The 17,214-nt window shown below is 29.4% G+C and overlaps 3 protein-coding genes across 10 annotated transcripts in view; 2 read left to right on the forward strand and 1 right to left on the reverse strand.

The window, feature by feature from the left end:
• Window positions 1-17,214, forward strand: part of LOC111675068 (protein draper) — a 49,197-nt gene that overhangs the window by 15,425 nt on the left and 16,558 nt on the right. The window lies entirely within an intron of this gene.
• LOC111675059 lies at window positions 7,369-8,830 on the reverse strand. The gene is made up of 2 exons (XM_023435758.2): window positions 8,661-8,830; window positions 7,369-8,604 (listed from the first exon to the last, which is right to left on the reverse strand). The coding sequence occupies exons 1-2, from the start codon at window positions 8,759-8,761 to the stop codon at window positions 8,004-8,006; spliced, it is 702 nt and encodes a 233-aa protein (XP_023291526.2). The 5' UTR covers window positions 8,762-8,830; the 3' UTR covers window positions 7,369-8,003.
• On the forward strand, window positions 10,307-15,627 carry LOC111675042 (putative uncharacterized protein DDB_G0277255). The gene is made up of 6 exons (XM_023435738.2): window positions 10,307-10,512; window positions 10,599-13,109; window positions 13,405-14,499; window positions 14,582-14,774; window positions 14,835-15,092; window positions 15,169-15,627. Exons 1-6 carry the CDS (start codon window positions 10,440-10,442, stop codon window positions 15,419-15,421), a joined length of 4,383 nt encoding a protein of 1,460 aa, XP_023291506.2. The 5' UTR covers window positions 10,307-10,439; the 3' UTR covers window positions 15,422-15,627.

Below are 17,214 nucleotides of genomic sequence, written 5' to 3' on the forward strand. Positions count from 1 at the left end.
TACATATGACAAGAATTAATAGGATTTTAAACGTTTTTGTTTTTAAGGATTAACTTACTGTTTTAAACTAAGATTAAAATAGATATGGTAAGAGTTTAAGATACTAAAGCTATGTCTCTCTTCATAATCTCATTGTATTAACTTAGTACTTAAACTAAGTTTAAACTTAATATGGTTACAGTTTAAGATAGTGTTCGTTCATTCTCTTTTAGGTTGCTTTGAATTTTTTTACAATATCTTTTTCTTTCGCATCTTTTATAAAAAATTCCATCTTTCTTTTATGATTTATATACTTCAAATTTGCCATACAATTTAAATTATGAATAAAATTGAAATCATGCTTAAGTATTAGTACATATATTAGATTTTCCTTAACTGATGTTTCTCACACACAATTTAAAGAATAAAATCGCTTGGTAATCACTTTCTTACGACTCTGCTGCAAGTTTATTCGGATAAACAAATATCTACACCATTTCCCAACAAAAACTTATATTGAAAAGTAAAAGGTACATTGTTATTTTAAAAATACGCATGCTTACAAATAAGTACTTAAATAAGTCGTTAACAATAGGGAGTTAAAAAGTTTTTCTCTCCAATAAAACTACTGCAAAATAATTAAGCAAAATACCCAATTCTTCTCGCTATAGCTTACAAATAAGTACTTAAATAAGTCGTTAACAATAAGAAGTTAAACATTTTTACTCTCCAATTCTTCTCGCTATAGCTTCTTACTTGACTATTATTGCTTTAAGCATGTAGAGCCCATTTAGATCTTAGTCTTAGTTAGTTTATTGTACATGAATTTATGGTTTTCATACAAAAATACTATTTTCATTCTTTGTGCTCGAAAGAAAACTATTTATAACTAAAAAACAAAAAATAGAGAACTACTGAAAAGTAATGCAGCCAGTAAGTGGTAGTGATTAAAAAGTAAGTTATAAGCATGTTTTTGCTGGATATCTTTGGTCCATTTAATAATTTTTCTGGACTTTGTAAACGACTGTTGTGGTGAGTCACAACTTGTGACTTGTGCAAGTAGAAAATCAATCCGCACTTCATAGATTACAGAAGGAAAAAGAAGTCAATAGAGTTGTTATCCTAACTTTATGGGCTAAACTCTATATTAACAGGGAACGGGAAAGTGAACTACTACCTCTGCTCTCGCTTCCAATATGAAACTAAAGTGACTGTTGTCACACTCTTTTACACGGAAAAACAAATCTTATCTAAAAAAAAATAACTAAGAGAACTACTGAAAAGTAATACAGCCAGTAAGTGGTAGTGATTAAGATGTAAATTATTAGCATGTATTTGCTGGATTGGTCCATTTTTAAATTTTCTTAGACTTTGTAGCTATCTATTGAGATACCTAGTTATTAGTACCTGTTCCTATTCAAGCAGAAAGTCAATCCTCATTTCATAGATTACACGAAGAAAAAGTAGTCAATGAACCTTTTAAGTTAAGTTTAATGGTGGACGTTTTAGATTACTAGGTAACAGAAAAGTGACTACATCTGCTCCCTCTTACAGAAGGAACATCAAGGAGACTATTGTCATCTCTCTCTTTTTTAAACGTAATTTTTAAATGATTATTAAGAATAAACTAATCTTCTGTTAGAGTTGCCATATGGAGCTCTGAGCCAATCCTTGATCAATCCTTGTTTTTTCTAATCTTTATTATGTCAAAATTTTCCATCTTCTTCTTAATTTATCAAAAGGGACCTTATATAAGATCGATCGTCATTAACTTTGCTTAAGTTGGTCTGATATTAACCAAACATCTCAGTTTATTTTCTGTGGACATTAAATAACATCCCAGTACAATCATTTTCAAATTTTGGTAATAAGTATTGTATATAATGTAGTTATTTCATACATTACTTGGTAATGAGTAGCCGTTAATTAACTGATTAGTTTTTGAATAGGATTTGTAGCTAATTGTTTATAGCGTGTGTTAAATAAGGAATTAGTTGTACTTAGTTCTAGTCGATATTAGAAGTTTTTTTTAAAGAATTGTTGATATTTGCATTTGTCTAGAAACCATTCAAGATACAATGATGAAATAACTTGTAAGTGCAACATTGAGTAAGAGAATAGACTAGTAAACATAAAAAATTTTTATTTCGAAAAAATTGGGTAAGCACATTTGTAACCAGTTATTTTTTGATCATCGTCGAACAAAAATAAGTTATTCACCCAAAAAGTAACTACTTATAAGTTATAAGTTATTCACCCAAAAAGTAACTACTTACTCCAATAATAGCAGCCTACTTACCGGGTGGGTAAACATTTTGCTGGCATACTAATGAATGGTTAGCTTTGTGTATGTAGGCTTGGGGAAATCGTTCACCGATATCCCAATTTTAATTCCTAACAAATCTAAGTAATAGATAATAATTGTGGAGTGTTTCAGTTGTCTAGTTATGGATGGATATTCCTAGAACGTCTTAGAACCCAAAAAAGACCTAAAAGCATATATACTTTTATGGTTCTACAAACGCTATTTTGATGTTTTACAAACAAAATTTCAAAATTTTATTTAGAAATGGTGTAGATACAATTTTCTATTACGAATAACTTATAATATCATTAGACACTGTGTTATACATACACACACTTAAACTCAAATATCTACTTAAATATTAGATGATGATTTGAATACTATATACATATAAGTGGATGATTGTATTATAAATATTTAAAGAGTGTCTTAAATGGCAACCTTGGCACTGTTCTAATTAGATATTAATTTACAATATGGGTTTCTTGCTGCGCAGCCATTACATATATACATACATATGTACAAAAGCATAGTATTCAAAAATCTATATAAAGTAAATAAATCGAAAGATGAGAAATTAAAAATATTTCTATTAAAAAATGCTATGAAAAACTCAGTTATAAAAGTAAATTCGATTTCACACAACAAGGATGAATGTGAAAGTTATAAAAATTCACTTTCAGCTAAAAGTGACAGTTCGTTCTCTCTGCTTTAAGCTAGAATTACTCACGATGCCTGTCTTTTTACTTTATAGGAATTATAGTGAAAAAATAATTTAATCGCTGTGAAGTTATCGCTTTAATTCCATTTCCATTAAAATTGGCACTGATATTAACAACACGCTACTTTTTTTGACAAAAATTCTATTTTTTACGCATCGTAAAAGTTTAATTGTAGCAATTGTTGAAAGCAGAAACTATTGCATGTCCATTATATGTATATTAATTATATGTTTGATTTTAAAATAACATGAAATTATATTTTTAATAAAAGTGTTTATTAATATAGAATAGAAATGGTAATAAAACATGACATGTCATTACAAACCATTAAATAGTTAGTAAATAAATAAAAGATTTATTTGAAAACTAGCATACCCTGGGCGCTTCGCTACCCTAACTATGTTCAATATCGTAAAAATATCAAAAAGTACCATCGGAAAAACGAAAAAGTACAAAGATCTCTCTCAATAAAATCTCATTTAATAAGGACCGTGTGTTCCGGTTAACCATTATAAAGAATCCAAATAGTTACCACTTACAGCATATTATTCAGTCAAGACCATGTATGTTAAAATTAATGATCCTAGGTTGAATATTTTAAAAAATTAAAAGTATAATTTATGAGATAAGAAGTACTAAAAAGTTGTCTCTTAAAGGATCTTATTCAAAGAGTACCGTGTATGTTTAATAGTCATGTGTTTTAAGTTCATATTAAAGAACATACATAGAGTATCATTTGAAGGAAGAAAAAGTACCGAAAGTGGAATAAAAGTACTAAATAAAAGAGTACTTTTTTGAGAATTAAGTTTACAAAATGTTCCGTATTTAAATCTTCATATATATCACAAATAAAACTCAAACGATTCAAATCTGCATTCATTTATAAAATTGTGCTTTAAAAAAGGTACCAAACAATTTACTCGACTTTGGTCCTATATAGGCCTTAGTACTCGAATTCCAGAATAATATACCAATAGCTTATTTTGTGTGAGTAAATAGACTACTTTTTGAAATTTTATAAAAGTTGGCTCAATGAGTTTGACTAAAATTAAATTTCCCGTTTTTTCATTTTTTGGTACTTTTTTACCCAGTGAAATAGCAAAAATTTTATTACAATAAATATTACAGAGTTAGTCCGTAATTTAATAGGAACAATTCAATTAACCAAAAATGTTTTCTTAATGTACTAAAAAAGTAACATAAATACAGTTTTCTCCCTTTTACACCCAAAAAGAACTGAATTTTAAAAAAGTACGAAAAAGGTGTCTCATAATTTTGGGAGATGTATCCAAAATTTCATTATGTTAAGTAGTTCAAAAGTTATAAAGGGCCAAAAAAGGTACTAAAATCACCTTTGTTACACATTTTTACCCCTTAAAAGTACGAATTTAAAAAAAGTGCCAGACACCCATCTGCTCATTTTAAGAGTAGTTACAGGTTTTAATACAGCATTTAAAATTTTTCTTGTATCACTAATATTGTGTAAGAAAATTAAAAAAACTTGTTTTACCCGTAAATGTACAAATTTCCAAAAATCCCTCCTTAGTGGATCAACATAACCAAAAACACATCTACTGTCAAAATTTTATGATTCTAGGTTCAGCCGTTTGGGCTGTGCGATGATGAATCAGTCAGTCAGTAACGTTACTCTTTAATATATATATAGAAGATAATTATCTAAGTAAAACCTTTAGGGAGTACAATTTTTTTTTTTGGTTTCTACTAATAATTCATTGTCAAGGCTAAATGTTGTGTCATAATAAAATAGCTTGTTGAGACATTGTAAGTCGATATTTCAATTATTTATAAGAATTTTAAAAAGAAAAAATTAATGATTTAATATTATTGTTTAATAAAAAACAAATTAAAGTAATGTACTCAGTCGAAGCAAATTAAAATTCTGTATTTTTTACTAAAAATTTAAGAAAATGCAAAATTTTATTAGCTGAATTTGTTTTTCATCTAGCTGAATTGAAAATAAATTTAATAAATAACAATAATGATTAAATTTAATTTAGCTGAATAAGATTTTTTTAGCTGAATTGCTGAATAGATAAATTACTAATTAATACCTAATAAATAAGTAATAAATTACTAATTAATATATAATAACTATCGAATATTATAGTTTAACTTTGTTAAATAAGGTTATTAATTTAAAAATTTATCAAATTGAGTCAGCTTTTAGCTAAGATATTTTAAAATATTAAGAAAATATCAAAATTTACTAGGTAAAAACTTTTTTATTAAGCTGAATTGTAAAATTGTATATTAATCACAGACAGACTGTCGATAGTTTTAACGTGAGCACCTGCCGTGTCGGCTTTATCTCACGGTGGTCTTTTTCATCCACTGGGTAGACTTGAGAACGGTTTACCATCGCCCATTTGTCTTCAATGAAGACGCAGGTGGCAATTTTTGCACATTGGCTATGACCGGTACCATGCGCAAGTACTTTGCTGGAGTACTCGAGCTATCTAATCTCTTGCCATACGACACATTCATTTAGGTATACGGGTGGACGAGTCCCGTATACCTCTACATTCATTCTATATCATATACAATTGACACCAACTCATTTCCAACGCTTAGTCCCACAGTCACTCCTCTGTGGGGTATCTGCTGATTTTCGGCAACAGCACCGAACCTTATCCCGAAATATTGACTATTATCATGCATCAGTCTTTTAACCGCCACTTATTCTCTTCCCGCGAATTTGGGTTCAACCAACAGCCACTACGTGGATCCCGAAGGAACCTCAACCAACTGACCAGCCAGGACATAGTCCTGCGGGCAACTGGCCACCCGTAGTACCAGATTATGCGGTGCTCTGGTCAGACCTCTGGCAATCTATGCAAGGACTAAGCCAAGCAGTAGACTGAGACACCAATTTTTCAATCCCGGTCAGATTGGAGGTATTGGGCCCTCTTTATACCCCGGGATTGCAATAACACCAAGGCGGAGGTCTTCGCCAAGGTAACATGCCCCCGGGAGGATGTATATTAATCACAATAAAAATCTAATTCATATAAATATTTAACTTTGCTGAATAATTTTCTAGCTGAATCAGATTTAATTTCAATATTTCTTAACTTAGCCAGCTGAATTCGAAAATTTTTTGAAGAAAAATTTAATTTATAAAAAATTATCAAAATTAAAAGCCAGCAAAATCTTTTCTTACCCGTTAAGTAGACTAGTAATATTGGAGCAAAGTGTAAGTAGTTACTTTTTGGGTAAATAACTACATATTTTTGTTCGACTATGACCCACAAATAACTGCATATCTGGTTACCCAATTTTTCCGGATTTAATACTGATTTTACAGTTATTTTTTATGTTTACTAATCTATTCTCTTACTTAATGCTAGATTTAAAAGTTATTTTATCATTCTATCTATGTTTTTGATAATGACAACTCATTACCAAATTATGTATGAAATAACTGCATTACCTACAATACTTATTACCAAAATTATTAAAAATAGTTTACTGGGAAGAAATGATAAAACATTTTAAAATGTAACTTTGCCGAATTCTTAATACGCAATTAAATAAAATGTGAAAACAAAATCACAAAGCCGAAATGACAAAGTACTTCTTTTTCAGATTTAAAGAAAGTCATTACTCGACTACTTCAAAGTAATGCAGACAGCAAAGTCTGCTGAATTTATTTATTCTAATAGCTGAATTAGTTTTCTTCTCATTGCTTTAAGAATATTCTAAATTTTGAACAAAAATATAATAAGATGAGGTTTTTTGAAATTTATATTTTTACACAATGCAGCAATATTGACAAGTTGCAAATAAACGTATAGACAAATTAATTTGCTAGAGCGGGTTTTTGAGTTGCCAATCAAATTCCAATTAATAAGCAGTTTAGTTCATTTTAAAATAAATTTGATTTGATGTTTATCCCTTTTGATGTTTTTGAGTACAAGATTTAAATTGTTACCAAAACGATGCATGTTTTAAAAAAAGAAGAAGAAAATTGAAAATATAATATGGAAATTAATGAAAACATAAATTTGATTAATACTAATCAGTTAATTAGACATTTTAATGTTTATTTTTATAAAAATTGTATTAATTTTTTTCATCAGCTGTTTACACTTTTGCATTACTTGCACAAGTTTAAACCACCTCTATTGGGCGTTTAAACCAGCAAACAAAATTAACTAATTGAATAGTCAAAAACAACCTTGAAGGTTTAATTATAATGTAATCACTAATCCTTTACCTAAAAATTGGCCCTTATAGTTTATTGAACCGTTAAGTGAAAAAAGTATTAATAAACAAAATAAAAGAGAATTCTTTGTTGTGACACTAGTTAAGGGAAATAGGGAAAAATAAAACAAGAAGTGCTGACAGTAATGGATATCAAGAGAAGTATGTATATTTAAACAATTGTTATCAAAATGCACATATAATTTCATATATAATATACAAAAAAGTACAAATTAAGCGAAAAATATAAAAAAATATACAAATAATATTTTATATGATTAATAAAATCCGCTAAATTGCAAGACAAAACGAGACGGTACTCGAAAAACGAACTCACACACACATACGCAATTTCAGGGAATTATACTTGAATTTTTTGTATGTTTTTTATTTTGGAAAATGGGGGAATGTGGTACTTGAGTTTAATATAATTGAACGCATTTTATTATTGTGTAGATGGAAGAATTGTGTGTGGTTGGACGATCGTTCGTTCGCTCGGTCAGTTGAAATGCTAATAATGATTAGTTACAGTAACACAGCCTCACAATCATGCGCATCATTACTTCACCACTGATCTGCACGATCATAATGACGTGTATGAGTCTGATCATTATTATCATTTCAGGCGGAAATGTTTGTACTTGTTGTTGTTGCTCATTTGATTTTTTTACAAAATTCTTTTGTTTTTTTTGTTGGTTTTTATTAAATGCATTTCCGAGATTTATTATTAAATTTAATTAAAACGATCACTTCTCTTCAATTTTTTTTAACAATTAAATTTTGTTCATATAATATGACCAATAATGAAAACTATTTCTAATACCGTTAAAAAGCGCTATAAACAGACCACATACCGATAGAATAAGTAAAACAGGTGAAGTGATCAATATCAATATAAATAAAGATAGATCATTACATTTGGCCAATGTTAGCCACCACAGTAAACGTCGTAATAAGTTACGAAATACAACACGTTTCTTCCAAAAGAAATTGCTTAATACGGACAAATGTTTCCATAAAATTAAAGTTATATAGAAAATATAGGTAAATATTAGTGATAAAAATGTCCACCATTTCAACAATCTCTTATACAAAGAACTTTTCATGAAATTTTCTATTTTATCAGAAAGTTTTTCCCTTATTTCGGGTTTTAAAAACTGCTGCATAGAAAATTGTAAAAGACGCCAAGCTATAGTTGATCTTTCATTATTGTGTTTTGCCATGAATGAAGAACGTTCGGTGTGTTCCTTTGGAATGTCGGTATCACTTTCTGTGTCCACTAAACTTAAATGTTCCAATTCGTAAAGTTTTTCTTTAAACATGCTGCTATCACCTTCGTAATTACCATTGTAACAAATTAGAGATCGTTGTGATCTATAGAGTATTTTAAAAGGATTTTATTTTATTTTGCTTATTTTTTCTGTTCTTACCGTTCTTTGTTGAGACTTATGCGTGATCTACAACTGCAGGGTGGTGTTGCACTTTGCGTTAGTAAAGGCACAAAATTTAGTCCCTCTCGACAATGTTCCATTTTGTTATTTCGTGCTTTTCTAAGTTTTCTAGATTTCAAAAATACTAAAAGAAAAATCAATAAATGTCACAATATTTTTAGTTTTAAAACAAATTCTGTCAATTAATATTAGGGTAAGCATACGGGGAAGTACCTATAAAGAGAACATTATATAGGTTGGACTATAAACGAGAATATAACTGATCTAAAGTCATTATTATTAATTGATCTATAGTCCAGACTGTTAACTGATCATTGGTCAAGATTACAAATTGATCCATTGATCAAACTATAAACTGATACACAATTTATTCTATAGTCAAGACTGATCTATGTTCCAGGCTATACACATATCTATATTCCAAAGCATAGACTGGTCTATGATCAAGACTGTCCTATAGTACAGACTATAAAACTATAAACTGATCTATATTGAAGACAATAGTCAAGACTATAAACTGATCTAAAGTAAATAATGTATATTGAACTGTAGTTCTGACTATAGACTAGTCAATAATCCAGACTATGCATAATGCAGACTACATACAAATCTTCCAGACTATAAACATATCTATCTTTCAGAACAAAGACTAGATCTAAAGTCTTTTTCTATATTCTAGATTATATACTAATCTATATTACAAACAATAGACTGATCTAAAGTGTAGTCCATAGACTGATAAACAGTCTATAAATAAAGGAATAAGGACCGTATTCAATTTCTATATTTTGTATGTAATTATCATTATAAAACAATAATATGGTTTTATCACGAATAATTATCATACAAAATTAAAAAAAAGAGTTTTTCGTTCGTCAGTTTTAATACGGGTTTAAAAAATGAAATGCATGTTTTGTTTACAAATATAATATTTAAAATTACCGGTTTTTATAAAATGCAACCCTTTTGTACTGTGTTTAGTATTTTTTAACGCCCTCCTTAAAATATGCTACACTTTTTAAGTTAAACGACAACGACGTTTCTAACAAATACCAGCGACCTGATATTATACCAACATGTTACCGCCGACTATTGCCATTGAAAATAAATTAACTTTGGTCATTTCATCGAAAGTTGTTTATTTATAAGGATACAGTTTGCCAAAATGTTCTTAGGACAAATGTTTGAACTAGATCAAATAATAAAAATAAACTTTTTTAAAGTTTTTCCTATTTTATTTATATTTCACTTAAAGGAATAATAATTAATTTTGATATCATGTCTTAAAGAGGCGCTTTTAATAGCGTATTACAAATTAATATTAAAAAACAAATTTTAATGTTATTTAGTTTATTCAAAATATAGGCCGATGATTATGTTTTTAATTTTTAAGAATTAATCAAATTTTTTAAAATATTTTTTTTAATTTTTTTTATTTATTTTTCATTCTGCATATTTTCTTATACAACTTTTGTGCTTATATAAATTATATACAAAATTCCACTTTTTTATCTTGCATTCCGTTTTTATTTAAAATTTTGAAAATTTAAAAATTAAGCGTATTTTGAAGAACATTGCCGGCTTATAATCGATTTTAAGCCGATATTTTTAGTGTCAGCCGCCGCCGCCGTTAATATTTGTCGGCGCAGGATTATGGCGTGAATTCGGAGAATTAAAAAAATTAAAAAAGGAAGCTGCAATCATAAAATTTTATTTTAGTGTTATTTTATAACAAAAAGTAAATGTAATAGTAAAAAAATGGATCCTATACCCAGCTATGATCTATTACAAGCTATAGATCCTACTAAAATTAAAGTACCAATAAGTGATCGTAAGTTACAAGTGAAAATCTTTAAATAAAAGAGTTTTAAAATTAATTTCTATCTTTTTTCGATGTATGTGTGTGTTCCCAATAAGGTTTTGCTAAATTAACTTTGTCTTCCAATAAAAAGAAACAACAACAAAATGATGCCGAAAAACAAAAGGAAATACAACGGCAAAGAGACAGTGTTAGCAGAGATATTTCAAAACAATTTGTGGAAGAAAATAAAGAAAACCAAGAGAAATCTCAGCAAAATCCTTTATTACGTAGTGAGTCATCTAAAGACACAGGAGAGTGCAATAACTCTGTTACTGAAGATGAGGGAGAGGAGTTAACCATGGATCCTTTGCAAGTGTCACAGGATTATGATAATCCCACACAAGTGGCACATGAGGTGGACTTGCTATCACAGCAAATTGCTTCTTTAGAGGTGCAATCTAGACCTATTTCATTATCATCCGGCTCTACTTGTGATTTAAGTGAACATTCTCAGTTAGTGTCTACGGAAAGTCAACGTTCCAGTTCTAGTGGAGCAAATAATATACATATTATTCAACATATCCCCATAAATGTGAAGGAAGCCTTAGAAGAAACCATAGCACTCAATTTAAACTCTTCCTCTAATAGTAAATTGGAAAAAACTTATGAAATGACTGACGATGATGAAGTTGACGAAGATGAAGCCATTACAATATCTGATACTTCTGAAAGCCATCATGAGCAGCAAGAACAGGATGTAATGACCACTTCTAGTTTGCCCTCCAATTCTGTAACATCTGATTTAATACTACCTAGCTTGACAGATGATAAGGCTGAACGTGTGGCTGCTTTTCTAAGAGATGTTTCTTTGGAACGTCATGCTATGGTGGAACAAGGAAATTTAGTACTAAATGATACGGTAGATCAGATTTTGGACAATAGAGAAATTGACAAAATACAAGAAACTTTAGCCAAATCAAGGCAAATTGCCACAGCTGATACAGAATCTATGACGCCAGATGGTGAAGAGGAATTTACATCAAAATCTCAGCAAGAAAGAGAAAAAAGACTTAACGCTTTAGAAGATTCGATAGGAAAGGCATCAAGCAATCAAGATAATTTAGACATTTTAACAGAATCAGACGAAGAAACTTCACCCAAGCAACTGAGTTGTGACAAAAATATACGACGATTGGCCCATGATGAAACCCAGGACAATACAGTAATGTCAGAGGTAGAGAAGGTAACAGATGTGGAAAAAACTCCTAAAGTTGTTATTAATCATAAGACTCATTTCACTTCGAGGAGTGCCAAAACAAGAGAGAATAATAATGTGTTTAGAATGGCCAATGATGAAACACAATGTAATACGGAATTTTCACTAAATGAGGAGGATAATCAGACTCCTAAAGCTCACAACAATAATAAAGATAACCCCCATAGACTGGCTAATTTGGAGACTGAAGATATTACAATTCCATGTTTAACTGAACAATATTTGACTGATGACTATAATAAAGATAATTCACGTAGATTGGCCAATTTGGAAACAGAAGAAGAACAACAACCTATGAGTGAACAGAAAACTAAAGAAACTGATGATGCTCGTCGCCTAGTTAATGATGATACAATAGCAAATTCTATAATGACTGGGGATCTGGGCCAACAATCTTTAGTTTATAATTATACACAAGATTATAAAACCCCTGAAAAAAGAGGAGATATGAGAAATAATTCCTCCATATCCATACATTCTACACCACACAGCTCTGCTGATTCGGGTCATAAACAAGATTCATTTGCCTCCATTATAAATTCTTCAGCTGAAGTTAATGCTACAGCACCAGAACTTTCTATAACCATTTCGGAAACGGATGATGAAGAAAGTTTTGAACAAAAGTCACATTCAGCTGCTGCAGCTGCCCCTTCTCCTAAAAGTGAAAACTCCGATAATAAAAAACTTTCCAATAGTTTTCACCGCGAGGAATCAAGTGATGAATCAGAGGAAGATGATGATCAAATGTCTCAAATACAAATGTCTATGGCAAACATTAATATATCGGCTAAAATCAGCATTAAAATTCATATACCTTCCACTGAAACTAGTGAAGATGATGAGGGAAGTGAGAGAAAAAGTCTACAATCAAATGAACAACAACAAAGTGAACATGCTAATAATTCACAAGAAGTTCCGGAAGAAGCTAAGGACCAAAGTGTAGAATCCGAAAATGATAATGAACACAGTATTGAAACTATTGATCAGAGTAAAGAAACAGATGAGCCCGAAATTCATTGCAAACAAAAACAATTTAAACCCACAAATCCTCAAGAGGAAGAGGAAATTATTGAATCACCTAATAAATCCTCTGACTCGGTGGAAATTGTTGAAGATGAAAAGTTTCTAACTGAGGCTGAGAAACTTCTTACACAATTATATGGCAAATCATGGCAGACACCCGATGTTATACGCACTCTTAAGCGCAGCAGTCAAAGTGGTGATAAAAACTCAAATAACTCTAAAACTTCAAATTCATCGCGTAAGAAGAATGATGTTAAAAGTTCTAAAGAAAAGAACTCTAATCATAAAGCTGCCGTGGAAGAGAGTATTTTGGATGATTTCTCTATATGTAAGTTTGATTTGGAAAGGTTTTCAATAGTGATAAATGACTAAAAACTTTTTTTGGTAAATCTTCACAAAATTTTGAATTTCTAACAAAAATTTAAAATTTTCACTAAATTTTTGTAGATTTATAACAAATTTTGAATTCTAACAAAAATTTAGTTTCAAAACAATATTCACTTAGAAAATTTCCATAAATTTTAAAAACAAATTTTTATCATTAAAAAAACTATTTCCAAACATTTCAAATCGTACATATTTCCTAGAATTTTTAATTAATTTTTTATAACTTTAAACAAAAGTTCGTCGAAATATTGTCAAAACAAATCTGGATTCGACAAGACTTGCAACACCCAAATCATCGGCTTTAACAAAAGAAGTTTCTACCGAACCGCGTAACAGTAAAAAACCTTTAATACAAAAAGAAACAACAAAGCCTATGCCACAAACCGAACGTAGAGTATTTCGTCCCCCAGTGGCTAAAGTTGTTATCAATAAGGGTCGTGTGGACAATGGCAGATGGCGGCAATTAATCGATGATGATTCCAATTCAGAAGGTGACAATGCTTCGGACGATGATGATGCCGATGAATCGTGGAGTAAAAATGCTTCTGAAATTGAGCTGGATAATTCAGATTCTGATTGTGAAAATTCTCCCAGACCTAGAGGCCGCAACAATAAAAAAACAAATACCTCGAAAGGACGCAGTAATAAATCGAATATTTTGACGAAAAAACTTAATAAATCGAAAGAGGGTGAAATAGTTTATTTGGATTTGTCCAAGGAAGAGGTAGAAGTACAAGATGAGGTGCCAGAAAGTCCGCCAGCAAATCATGATGTTACTTTTGCCACACGCTTACAGGATATTTTGAAAACCTGTCGACATGAAGACAAAGCCAAATTACCTTCTTCTACTAAGAAAACTAAAAGAAAACTATTTACACCCAATTTTGGAGATGATGAATTTGAGGCGGCTACTGCAGCTTTGCCTAAGGAGGATGAAAAGGAAAAGATTAAAGAAACTGCAACTAAAACAATTAATCGTAACAATAATGAAGTAGAAGAAGTTTTAGAGGATAATGGCAATTGTCCGTTTGATAGTCAGGGAAGACCTAAGGTATTAGATTTGTTTAATAAACAATTGGAATCGGTTAAAACGGGTAAACCCATTTTTCAACTAACACCCTCACCGAAAAAGAAAACCACTTCTGGTTCAACAACAAAAACCGATAAGAATACAAAAACTAGTGCTAGTGTTACACCTAAATCTAAATCAAACACAGAAACGGCAACATTTAAAACTCCCTTAACTGTTAAATCTAAAGCTCCCGCCAAGGCTTTACATGAACTCTGTCAAACTCCAGATTATAAATACAGTTTTTTGAAATCTTTAGATGGTAATTTAAAACAATTTAAAAGCATTTTTGTTTGTTTTAAAATAAATGAGTTTACTTTTTTGTTTTCTTTTTTAATCAATAGTCACCGTTAGTAAAACCTTATGTCATCCGGATGCCTTGTACTATCGCGATAATTATCGCAATAAAAAAGAAGATTTATCTAGAATTCTATATGACATGTACAATGAGAAATTATTTAAGAATCAACTTAATGTGCCCATAACCTGGAATAAAAAACTTTCAAATACTGCAGGCAGATGTTTGAATAAAAAGAAGTAAGAAAAGAAGAAAAATTTACAGTTAAAGGAAATGTTAATGAAAATTTAATTTTTCAGAATGGGTATTAGATCTAGTGTTATTGAACTAAGTGATAAAGTTTTGACCAGTGCTGATCGTTTGCGTTGTACTCTAATACATGAGCTGTGTCATGCTGCCACTTGGATATTTAATGGTGAAGGTGGTCATGGCAGCACCTGGAAAGAATGGGCACGTAGAGCTAATGCTACTTTTCCAGAAATACCCAAAATTGGCGTTTGTCATCAATATGATATAGAGTATAAATATACTTATAAATGTACTCTGTGTGCAGCCAAGTTAGTGTATTTTGTTTAGGAAAAAGAAACATTTTTATTTTTGATCATATTTTTCTTTTCGTTTTAATAATTTTAGATCCCATGCTCATTCGAAATCTAAAAAAGTGGAAAATATACGCTGCTCTTATTGTCATGGTGCCATAGAGATTTTCCTTAATAAAAAAGATAAAGATGGCAATATTATGCCGACACCCGTTAAGGAACCCACCGGATTTGCCAAATTTGTTAAGGATAATTATAAGAAATTTAAACGTGATGATCTTAAACATGCTGATGTTATGAAATTATTGAGTAGTGAATTTGCTTCCCTTAAAGTGGCCAGCAATTAATAAAGGATTTTTTATTTTTTTAAATTTAAATATATTTTAAGTTTAGTTTTTAATTTTATTTTGTTAACAAGACTTTTTAAAAAAAACTTAAAGCTGGCGACTTTTATTTTCCAATGTGTAGTATTTTTTAATGTTTTATTTTTATTCAAGGGTTTTGCTAAGTTTATGTAATAAAATTGTACGAAAAACCATGATTTTTAATGTAATCAAATGTGTTTTATTTAAATGGATTTAGAAAATTTGCATAAAAAACCTTTTAATACAAAACTAATTTCACAAACTTGAAAAAAGTTTGTGCCAGATGGAGGCGAACCAAAATGTGTAGGAGAATTGAAAAATGCTTTTGAAATTTTGCCAAACCAATTTAGATTTTGATTTGTAAAAGCGAAAGAAATCCACCAAATCCACAGATTCGAAAAGCGAAAGAAATCAACCAAATCCACAGATAGATTCGATTCGAAAGAAACAACTTAGTTTCGAAATAAAATATTTGGATACGGCATTATATTTGAATGGAATAACAAACATCCCTATTCTGTATTTCGATTACGTTTACGCAATGAACGCAAATATGTATTCCAACAAAAAACAGAATCGTAAGAAAAAGGAGAAGCAATTCCATTTCGTTTCAATGCTTTACGAAACACACAAGTTCGAAAAAAAATCGAATAATAATTTTCAATATTTTTATTCGTTTTTTTAAAAAACTTAAAATAAAACTTAAATTTTATTCTTATTCACAAATTAATAGATTATTTTAACGGATTTAACATTTTTTCGAACATAATTTTGAATTTTCGAATATAAGTTCGAATTATTGAAAATATATTAAAAAAAAACTTATATTCTGAAAACTAAAATTTGAAATAATTTATAATTGAAATCGAAATTAAGTAATTGCTCAATTACTCCAAAAAATTCTATTAATTTAAAGAGCATTTTTTCGAAATAAGTTCGAAATTTCAAATATTTCTTAAAAATCTAATTTGTATATTATAAAATAACGTTAATAATATTAATATTTAGAAAATTTTTGAATATTAAAAATTATAAACTCAAAATTGGAAATTTTCATAACCTAAAAATTTTAAACTTCTTAAACCAAACTTAGGGCGGGTTTCTTACTACTCAGTTAAACTAGGCTTAACATGCTGTTAGATTAAACTCGGAACAAATTTAAGCGGACTTTTACCGATGATTGTGTTTTTCAGCTTTGAATTTAAGTTCAGTTAACTTTGTTAGTATTGCCAACTATTCACTCAAAAACATAAACATTTTTGCAAATAATACTTTTGTAAAATGAAAAATTTTGAAAAAAAAAAATGTTAAATAAACATTTAAAGCAATAAAAAATAAAAGAAAACAAATCAGAAAATTGCAATTTACTTAAAATATTAAGTTTTTGTTTTTTCGAATTCATTGTTTTTTTGTTTTTGTTAATTGTGTTTTCTCACTTATAACTTAAGTTTAATTGGCCAATAACACTCAGTTAAACTAAGATAATAAGTAACTTTACTGATAACTGAAAAACATGAAACATATATTAAACAACTAAGTTTAAACAAAGAATGTAGAATATCTTTATCTGTAAAACCCACCCTTAAATTTTCAACCATAAGTTAAAATTTTCGTAGATAACTTAAAAAGTGTGTATATTTCAATAAAACTATAGTTTTATAAAGTGTCATTAATTTAAGGAAATAACGTCATTATTGTAATGAAAATTTAAAAATTATTTCAAAATGTTTAAAGTTTGAAATTCGAAGATGTAAAGTGAAATTTAATAATTAAGA

The sequence above is a fragment of the Lucilia cuprina genome, chromosome 5 (assembly GCF_022045245.1).
Source record: "Lucilia cuprina isolate Lc7/37 chromosome 5, ASM2204524v1, whole genome shotgun sequence".
Classification (NCBI taxonomy): Eukaryota; Metazoa; Arthropoda; class Insecta; order Diptera; family Calliphoridae; genus Lucilia; species Lucilia cuprina.

Bases quoted from the DNA above. Each gene is read 5' to 3' on its own strand.
- LOC111675059 (XM_023435758.2), bottom strand. From the start codon at position 8,761: ATGGAACATTGTCGAGAGGGACTAAATTTTGTGCCTTTACTAACGCAA. The intron at 8,605-8,660 runs GTAAGAACAGAA...AATACTCTATAG, and splicing joins ATAAGTCTCAACAAAGAACG to ATCACAACGATCTCTAATTT.
- LOC111675042 (XM_023435738.2), top strand. From the start codon at position 10,440: ATGGATCCTATACCCAGCTATGATCTATTACAAGCTATAGATCCTACT. The intron at 10,513-10,598 runs GTAAGTTACAAG...GTTCCCAATAAG, and splicing joins TAAAGTACCAATAAGTGATC to GTTTTGCTAAATTAACTTTG. The intron at 15,093-15,168 runs GTTAGTGTATTT...TAATAATTTTAG, and splicing joins TGTACTCTGTGTGCAGCCAA to ATCCCATGCTCATTCGAAAT.